This window comes from Dipodomys ordii, unplaced genomic scaffold (genome assembly GCF_000151885.1).
Source record: "Dipodomys ordii isolate 6190 unplaced genomic scaffold, Dord_2.0 Scaffold216, whole genome shotgun sequence".
NCBI classification, from domain to species: domain Eukaryota; kingdom Metazoa; phylum Chordata; class Mammalia; order Rodentia; family Heteromyidae; genus Dipodomys; species Dipodomys ordii.
The window spans coordinates 316,932-327,211 of record NW_012267432.1 but is presented as its reverse complement, the minus strand read 5'-3'; the positions used below and the strand labels follow the sequence as shown (position 1 = coordinate 327,211).

Here is a 10,280-nt window from a genome sequence, read left to right as displayed (position 1 = left end):
TGTAGGTTGGTGGTGGAATGCTTGCCTAAATCAAAAAAGACCCTGGGTTGGGTCTCCATGCCATACCAACCAACCAACAAACCAGAAGTTCTAGCTTCCTATCTCCTTTAGAATTCATCATGTAACCAAAAAAATATTTGGAAAATATTTGGCAAGGTATAATGAATTGTCCATTCTCCTTTTCATCATTGGATTCATGCTTGGAGAACCAAGGACAAATGCTAGGCAGGACAATTTCAACTTCTCTGGAAATTTCACAACTATCCAATGGAAATATCTGCACTCAGTAGAGTTGGGCATATGCTTTGGCCACACGTAAGGAAGTTATTACGTTCCCATTTTGGTTCCCTCTACTTAGATCCATGTTGGTAATTCTTATCACTCAGACTGGCAATGTTTATTGAGATGTTCTTATTAACTTAGCCTATTCGTTCTCTGTGTGTGTGGAGACCGAGTTTTTATCATTGATTTTGTTTGCTAATATTTTCCCATAAATCTGTTATCTGTGGATTCAACAGACATGTAACCTGAGGTCAAGTATTGCTCCACCAGCTCCTATCATGGAGTCTGTCTCCTCAGCTGTACTTTAAGCTCAAGTCTATCACCTTCGGTTTCACCTGAACTCACATCCAGCTCTAGCTCACTGCAGCTGTCTCCTCTAGCTTGCTTCATCTACAGGCCATCACTTCCTCCTGCTCCCCTGAGCTCACATACATCTTCACCACCTCAGCACAGTAGTCATCTTTTTCCAGCTGTCCTAACCTTGAGTCCTCTTTCTGTTAACCACAACTTGATTCCTCTAGCCCACATTAGCAAGAAGTCAGCTAGGTTCATGGAGTTCATCTCTTCCATCTCCCTTCAGATGGAGCTCACCTCCTCTAGGAGAATCATGCTCCAGGTATATTGGGGCAAAAATATTGAGACCCTCTCTCAAAAATTACTGAATTAAAAAGAGATCAAAGAGTAAGGACCGGGCGGAGGGCCGAGAAGGTGCGGCGTCCGCGTTTTCGCAGGCCCGAAAGGGGAACTGCGTGGTGGAGGTCACCGGGAACTGAGCATTTCAGATCTGCTTAGTAAACCTGGTTCATCATCATGCTGGCTGCAAGGCTTGTGTGTCTCTGGACACTACCTTCCAAGGTTTTCCACCCAGCTATCACCAAGGCCTCCCCCGTTGTGAAGAATTCCATCACAAAGAATCAATGGCTCTTAACACCCAGCAGGGAATATGCCACCAAGACAAGAATTGGGATGCGCCCGAGGGAAAACCACCCAAGAGCTCAAAGAAGCGGCATTCGAGCCATCAATGGAAAAAGTATATAAAATTGACCAGATGGGAAGGTGGTTCGTTGCTGGAGGGGCTGCTGTTGGTCTTGGCACACTGTGTTACTATGGCTTGGGAATGTCTAATGAGATTGGAGCTATTGAAAAGGCTGTAATCTGGCCTCAGTATGTGAAGGATAGAATACATTCTACCTATATGTACTTAGCAGGAAGTATTGGTGTAACAGCTTTGTCTGCTTTGGCAATAGCCAAATCTCCTGTTCTCATGAATTTCATGCTAAGAGGCTCTTGGGTGACAGTTGGTGCAACCCTTGTAGCTATGATTGGAGCTGGAATGCTAGTACAGTCCATATCGTATCACCAGAACAAGGGCCCGAAGCATCTTGCTTGGTTGCTACATTCTGGTGTGATGGGTGCCGTGGTGGCTCCTCTGACAATACTGGGGGGACCCCTTCTCATAAGAGCTGCATGGTACACCGCCGGCATCGTAGGAGGCCTCTCCACTGTGGCCATGTGTGCTCCCAGTGAGAAGTTTTTGAACATGGGTGCACCACTGGGAGTGGGCCTGGGTCTTGTGTTTGTGGCTTCACTGGGGTCCATGTTTCTAGCACCGAACACTGTGGCTGGTGCCACTCTGTACTCAGTGGCAATGTATGGTGGATTAGTTCTTTTCAGTATGTTCCTTCTATATGACACTCAGAAAGTAGTCAAACATGCAGAGGGAACACCATTGTATGGACAGAACAGATATGATCCAATCAATTCGATGTTGGGAATCTACATGGATACACTGAATATATTTATGCGCGTTGCATCTATGCTAGCAACTGGAGGTAACAGAAAGAAATGAAGTGACAGCTTCTGACTCCTCCAGCACATCAGATGTCTTACTGTTGAATAGGGCAGATATTCATTGCACAGTTTGGACAAGCAGCTTTCATTGAAGTTTAGAAGATAAGAACCTGTCAACATGTTTGAAATGTTCCAGTAATGTGACCCTTCAGGTCTGCTTTTTCTTCTAGAGAATAAATTGAGTAGTACTCTTCCAGATAAGATATATTTTCAACTCTTATATATAAATAATCCTAACATTCTTTAACAAACATGAAAACTAAGATTTGTGTTATGAGAATTAAGTGTATTAGATTAAGAGTTAGCCTACATATGTTGTAGATAGAAAATATTGTGATGTTATAAATGACTTTAAGGATTTAATATAGAGAGCAGAGAAAGGCAGTCGTAGGACTTAGCAATATGTAATTATGAAGAGCCCTAGTGAACAACATTATTTGGACTATTTGAAAACAAACACCTGCTGTATTTTCATTAGCCTTTAAAAGAAAAATGTAGGATTTCTTCTCCTGTTGTTTTCCTTAGTACTCTTTTTCCAGTGTTGATATGTTGTTACAGTCCAGAATGTGAATCATATGGAGAGACCCTGATAGAATTATGTATGTATAGATGTTTTACATTGAAATGTCTAAAACAAAGTATCTTACTCTCACAAGTATATTTGATGCTTATGTCAGGTATACATGAAAGATATTCACTAGTTGCTGAATTTTGTGCATATTTACTGAATGTCTAATTGAGATACATACTTTCATTTTATCATCTCAAAGTTTTGAAGGCTTTGTCAGAAAAGCCCATTTGTAGCTTACTCTAGAGATTGTGAAAATGTTTTACTCCTGAAACTGTTGTATGTGTTTTCCGTTTTCTCTCAGACTGAGCATTGAAAAACATAGCAAAAAAATTTTTTTCTTTAAAATATGTATGCATCAAAAGTGTATGTGGGATATCCGAGGTAGTTCATTGGTTCCCCTAGCAGAATTTCCTTTTTGTCCTACATAGCTTTCTCATGATATTTGTAAGTTTTTTGATACATAATAGTTATTTGGGGAAGTCTTCAGTGAATGAAAGGAGATCTGTATGATTATTGAGATGATTGCTATTCTTGGGGAACATTTTATTACAATAATCCTGAAATAACTATTTTAACCACTTCAAAGTACACAGGATATCTATTTCTGAAATAATAAAGATGCCAGCTGGATGGTGAAAAAAAAAAGAGATCAAAGCATGGCTAGAGTGGTATCAAACATGAGCCTTAAGTTCAAAAGAAGTACTGTAAAAATAAAAAAAGGAAAGAAAAAAAGACATTGTAACGGAAATGAAACCTATCTTTGATGGACTTATAATTTTTCAGAGAAACAGTGATCACATCTTTCAGGACTGTCGCCCAATCTCCATTTTGAGCAAAGAGTGACTCCCTGAGATCTAAGAGATGTCCGTGAAATTTTCCCATACTGAAATGCAGATAAAAGAAAATTCAGACAACAAAATGACTCTTCAAAGAGAGACTTTCAGAAGATAAACACACAATTGGAATACTAGAAAGAGAATGGATCAAGAACAGAATACTTGCAGTGATAATGGCCAACAATTTTCTTTCTTTCTTTCTTTCTGTTGGTTGTGGGACCTGAACTCTGGACCTGGGCGCTGTCCCTCAGCTCTTCAGCTCAAGGCTAGCGCCCTACCACTTGAGCTACAGCACCACTTCCAGCCTTTTCTGCTTATGTGGTGCTGAGGAGTCGAGCCCAGGGCCTCATGAATGCAAGGCAAGCACTCTACCACTGAGCTAACTTCCTAGCTCCTGGCCAACAATTTTCTAAAAAATAATGCCAGACAGTAATGAGACATTAAGAAAGCCCACAGAACATCAAGTAGAATATCTATACGTATATAGAGAGATATATCTAGATCTGTCTCTATATCTCTACTTACATACAGATATATATCTATATACATATATCACTGTAATATATCTATATATCCAGACATCAATTATATATATAATTTTATTTACATGTCTTTTTTTTGGGGGGGGGGTTGTGGGGCCTGAACTCTGGGCCTGGGCGCTGTCCCTCAGCTCTTCAGCTCAAGGCTAGCGCTCTACCACTTGGGCCACAGCGCCACTTCTGACTTCTTTTTGCTTATGTGGTGCTGAGCAATCGAACCCAGGGCCTCAGGCATGCAAGGCAAACGCCACCTTCCCAGCCTTTACATGTCTTTTAAATAGGCAAAGAACATGTGAGAAAAGTAGGAAGTAAATACATGGCCCCAGACATGCTATGCATTCACTCTACCATTGAGTAGTAGTCTTAGAGCTGAGGACTTGCTGCTTGACTTGCTTGCTTGGAAGCCACTCTGCTATTTGATATATACCACCAGCTTGGGATTTTGCTGCTTAATTGAAGATGCAGTCTTGAGAACTTTACTGCCCAGACGGGCTTTGAACCACAATCTTCTGGATTATGACAGAAAGTTTTCTAATATCCACATTCAAAAAGTAAAATGAAGCTGGACACTAACGGGTCACACCTGTAATCCTAGCTACTCAGGAGGCTGAGATCCGAGGATCATGGTTTGTAGCAGATAAATCTGAGAGACTCTATTTCCAATTAACTAACAAAAACCTGAAAATGGCACTGTGGCTCAAAGTACTAGAGCACTAGCCTTGAGCACCAAAGCTCAGGGACAGTACCTAGTCCTGAATTGAAGCCCTAGGACCCGCACAAAAAACAAAGAGAAAGAAGAGCAAAATGAACAGATGAAATGAGTAATAAATTTTATTTAACCCAATATAGGCAGGGCACTATCATTGCAATATGCAATGCAATGTTAATGAGGTATTTTATGTTTGTTTGTTTGTTTTGGAATTTCAGTGTGTACTTTGCTCTTTCAGTACACCTCCATGCAGTTAGACAACAGTAATCAACAGCTTCCATTTCCCTTCACATCCACTCCACAGTTTGTTTCAATAGTTGGCTCAGAATGCACACAGCACCTCTCCACCAAAGTCACAGCAACTCATTCACTGCTATTGGCATTTGGGCAGAAAGAGAATGGGTGTCAACACGCATGATGGGGCTTCTGTGATTTCAACTACTTGGGAAGAAGTGATTGGAAGGAGGAAGCTTCAAGGACAAGCCGGTAGAGAAAACTTTTCATTCTGGTGCTGGTAACTTACACTTGTAATTCTAGTTACTCAGGAGGCTGAGATCTTAAGATCATGGTTTGAAGCTAGCTGGTATGTATGATTCTGACTTTTATTTCCAGTTAACCACCAAAAAGTTGGAAGTGGACCATGGTTCAAGTAGCACAGTGGATCAAGTGGTAGGACTGGTAGGACACAGCCATGAGCAAAAAAGCCAAGCTATGGTGGGAGGTCCTGAGTTTAAACCCTAGTATTGGCACAAAAAGGAAAGAAGGAAAAGTTAGCAAGACCAGGTGTTGTCCAATAAACTGTATGTAAAAGTTTTATGTCTGTAATCTCAGCTAATCAGGAAGCCATAAGCAAGTAGAAGGATACTGTTCTCTAAAATGTTTAAGACTCTTTCAAAAATAAAAAAAGTAAATAAAATTAAAGAACAAAAAAGGATTCAGGATATGGTTCAAGCCCAGAGTTCACACCTCAGTCCACTATCAAGCAACAATTGTAAGGGGGAAAAAAAGGTGTAGGAGGAGAGGGGAAGTGGTAGTAAGGTGATATGTGCTTGTAATCCCAAGTATCTGGAAGGCTGATACAACAGAATATGAAATTTGAGGCATGCTTAGACTAAGAAAATTCAAGTTCAAGGCCAGTGTGGAAAACTTAGTGAAGACCTGTAGCAGGATCTAGAAGCCAACAGGTTCTTTGGCACTCAGAATACTGAGGTCCAGAGCATCATGTCTTGAAGCCATGCCAGACAGAAAGTCTGAGACTCCATCTCCAATGAACTAGCCAAAACCTAGGCTAGAAGTACGGCTCAGGTGGTATTATGCCATCCATAAGCAAGCAAGTATGAATCCAGGGCCTGAATTCAAGTCCTAGAATCAGCACAAAAAAGAAAGGACTGGGATGGGGTTATAGCTCAGTGGTAGAGTTTTTGCCTGGGATTCACCGGACAGATCCTGGGTTCAATCCTCTGTAGTACAAAAAGAAAAAGGTTGGATGGAAAGACAGAGAAAAGAGATGTAGAAAATGTGAATTCTCCATGCATTTCTTTTTTATTCCAATAGAAAATATGATTATTTTTCTTTCTCCTCTATTTTCTCTAGTTTGATTCATTTGGAATGCATAGTTTTTTCTTAATTGTTGGTGACTATTCTTAACATCTGTGACTGGTAGAGCTTGAAGTGAAGACTGAAGATACCTTCCTTCCAGTTGAATTTAATCATGAGAACACATTTTTTTGTGTTTTCAGCATTCAGTCCTACATAGATTACTCAATACTTTCTTTGTTCATTGCTACATTTTGTAAAACCTAACAAATAACACAACAATATGAAGTTATAGGCTAATTTTGTTTGTAAAGATTAACCCATTTGTGGTAGATTTAACAATTCAAAGAACTCCACATGGTAGGCCCTGATAACAATAAAAATGGAACATGACTACCTCAATAATTACAGAAAGACAATGCTGCATTCGATTTTTTTTTACCTAGTACCCAAAATAAAAGAAAATTACCAGAAGAAAATTTTTTCTATTTGACCCTGTGCGTCATAAAAATGTCCATCAAACATCTGAACCCTTCAGGAATCAAGAGTTGAGGATACAGCTCGAGTCCTGTGAAGGATATTCACTTTGACCCCTGGGTTGAATTGATATTCCAAAGGAAAGAAATGAGAGAATACTGAAAACAAAACTTCAGAGATAGCTGGACATTAGTGCCTCGTACTTATCATCCTAACTCTTCAGGAGACTGAGATCTGAGGATCCTGGTTTGAACCCAGCCCAAACAGGAAAGTCTATAAGATGCTAATATCTAATTAACCACCAAAATGCTGAAAGAAGAGCGGTGGTCCAAATGGTAGAGCAATAGTCTTTACCAAAAAAAGCTAAGGGACAGGACCAAGGACCTAACTAACCATTGCTTTCTATTTGGCTTCCTAATTTCTATTCTATACAGCTCAATGGCCTGAAGACAAGGCCAATAGTTGGATGCATATAACACAGGAATAACTATTTTCTCTGTATTGGGGCTACTTTGTGGTTCACACAACTCAAACTGACTTAAACATAGAAAACTGAAGAAGCATTTAGTTGTCAGTACATCAGTGTCTTGTCTAGCAAAGAAGGAAGAAAAGAAGAGAATTTTAGAAAACTGTCTGTTAGGTAACACTCAATTTAGAAGCTCTATTAGCCAGGCACTGGTAGCTCACATTTATAATCATAGTGACTTAGGAGGCTAAGATCTGCCAGCCCAGGCAAAAAAGTTCTCCTAATACTCTTATCTCTTATCTCCCCTCAAAAACCAGAAGTGGCGCTGTGGCTCAAGTGGTAGAGTGCTAGCCTTGAGCACAAAGAGGCTCAGGGACAGTGCCCATGCCCTGAGTTCAACCCCCCAAAAAGGAAAGAATGAAAGCAAGAAAGCAGCAAGGAAGGAAGGAAGGGTAGTACCAGGTCATAGACCCTCAAAAGACCACCAGGGAGCCGTCACCGATGTAAATGCATGAGAGTCATTTATTACAGCTCAAGCTGGACTCACAAATCTTCCCTGATGCAGCAGGTCCGAAATATGAACCCCAACCCCTTGTCCAGCAGGATTTTTATAGGGAACATGAAGCAGAGGGAGGGGTCATTATAACATTGGTTGTGTAGGGTTATGTGATTAGTTGGATAAGTGGAGCTAACCACAGGAATGCTGAATTATGTCTTGTCCTAAATATTTTCCCGACAGAGTTGCTGGGAGAGACCGGTCAGGGCAGTCTGACCTCCTGAACTGTGCTGATACGTTACATTGTCTTGGAGCAGGCTCTCCTCCAGTAAACAGATGTCAGATGTTTTCCTTATTGTTTCATTACTGTCAAACTTATTTTTGGTCTCTCAGAAGAAAAGGAAGGAAGTAAAGAAGGAAGGGAGGGAGGGAGGAAGGAAGGAAGGAAGGAAAGAAGGGAGGGAGGGAGGGAGGGAGGAAGGAAGGAAGGAAGGAAGGAAGGAAGGAAGGAAGGAAGGAAGGAAGGAAGGAGAAGAAAAGAACTATTGGATTGTCATACTAATGGGTTTGGGAGCACCTGTATTAGCACCATAGATTGATGAGTTCATTGCATTTGAGGAAAGTTTTTAGAGTTTAAGCAATGTATGGAAGAGCTAGAATGAAGGAATGAAAGAAAATGGGAGCTGGGCATCTGTGGTTCATGCCTATAATCCTAGCTACTCAGGAGGCTGAGATTTGAGGATCACAGTTCAAAGACAGCCCAGGCAGGAAAGTCCCAGAGACTTTTATCTCCAAAACCACCAAAAAACCCACATCCTGAGCAATGCCAGCAAAGCCCATGGTGGGCATGGACTCCATTCATAACAGCCTTCCCTGCATAGCACCCTAAACAGATCCCCACCTGGGCCAATGCTCCACCCTGCTATCCCGTTCTTCTCTCCTCCCCAGAAAACATGTGTTCAAATCCTGCCTGGTGGCCTCTGTTACTCAATCAGAATTCTGTTCCCTCTGCTCTTGCCTGTGCCCGGCCTATGTCCAGTGGCTATGTACCTACAGTAGAATGAATTCTTCCACAAGTCCCTCTGTTGCAGGGTCTCTTCATTATGAAAACTTGAACCCAAGCCAGTGATCAGAAGTTTCTTTATATGGGGAAAACTATAATGCAAGAAGGGTAACAGGACCATGCAGTTTGGGAGCTAATGATGATACTTAATAATAACAGTTAGATTTGTACATCTCATTGTTGGCCCTCTGGCAATAATGCTCCTCCGACATAAGAAATAGATATCTACTACATTGTTATTTAAATTGTATAAGCAAGAGTTCTTACTCATATGAGTAAGCCTGATTTGAATCATAACTGTTGAGTGTTACAAACTCCCACTCAATTTATAGCCTTGAGGAAGTTTACTGACCCAAAATCTCTTGAAGCAGCTAGGTTAACTAGCAAAATGCTAGGCTGGTGGTATGGCTCTAGCAGTAGAGCATCAGTTATGAACAAATAAACTAAATGCCAGAACCAGAAAAAGAAAAACTCAAGAGTCAAGAACAAGACCTAAAACAGAAGGCAAGTAACCTGATCTAAGGCTGCAGATTTTGCAGCGGGATTAAGTGGTATTTTCAATAGGCCTTGCTGGGTTAATTACATAAGTAGGTAGAAATATATATCTATATTTCATTTGACTTACTTCATACCAAAAATAAATTTTTGCTAACTACTCAGGAGGCTGAGATCTGAGGATCACGGTTCAAAGCCAGCCTGGGCAGGAGAGGCTGTGAGACTCTTATCTCCAATAAACTATCAGAAAACTGCTGTGGCTCAAGTGGCAGAGTGCTCACATTGAGCTGAAGCGCTGAGGGACAGCGCCCAGGCCCAGAGTTCATGACTGACAAAAAATAAATAAAATAAAAACAGAATTTTGGTAAACTTTAGAAATAACTGTGAAGGCCAAAATACAGCAGGCAAAGTTTTGGAGGTAATGCAGAAAATGTTTCCCCACACTCACAAAAATATAGATAAAATGAAATTAAATTTTGTGAGGTAGTAGAAACTGTAGAAGAAACTAGAAGATAGGATATTGCTAGAAGTAGGTTACCCAGGGTAGGCTTTGGAAGGGCATATTTAGTCCCAATCACTTACCCTCTTTTTCCTTTCTGGTTGTCAAGAGACGAATAGACTGTGCCACACACCACCACCATCACAACAGCCTACCTCTTTCTATGGGTCCAGAAACACAGAGCCAAGTGACCATGGACTTAACTCTGAAAATATGAGTTCAAAAAATAAGTTCTTTCTTCCTTTGGTTGTATAGGTAAGCAATTATGTCATGGCCAGGAAAAGATTGTAATTGAAGGAGGAAAACCAGTAGTCTTTGCCATATTCAAGTCCAATGTTGGCTGGTCTTCTATTGCTCACAGCTAAATATGCAATTCTCACTCCAATAAAATCTTCCCTTATCACACATCTCCAAGAGGGAATTCTTCCTATAAAACTGGGGCTTGAACAATGTCAATCTT

General features: G+C 40.8%; 1 protein-coding gene across 1 annotated transcript; it reads left to right on the top strand.

Moving 5' to 3' along the window:
* Window positions 1–968: 968 nt before the first annotated feature.
* On the top strand, window positions 969–2,177 carry LOC106000350 (growth hormone-inducible transmembrane protein-like). The gene is given in 2 exon segments (XM_013035604.1): window positions 969–1,254; window positions 1,256–2,177. Coding segments are annotated over 2 exon segments (1,038 nt in total). The 5' UTR covers window positions 969–1,092; the 3' UTR covers window positions 2,132–2,177.
* Window positions 2,178–10,280: the final 8,103 nt, after the last annotated feature.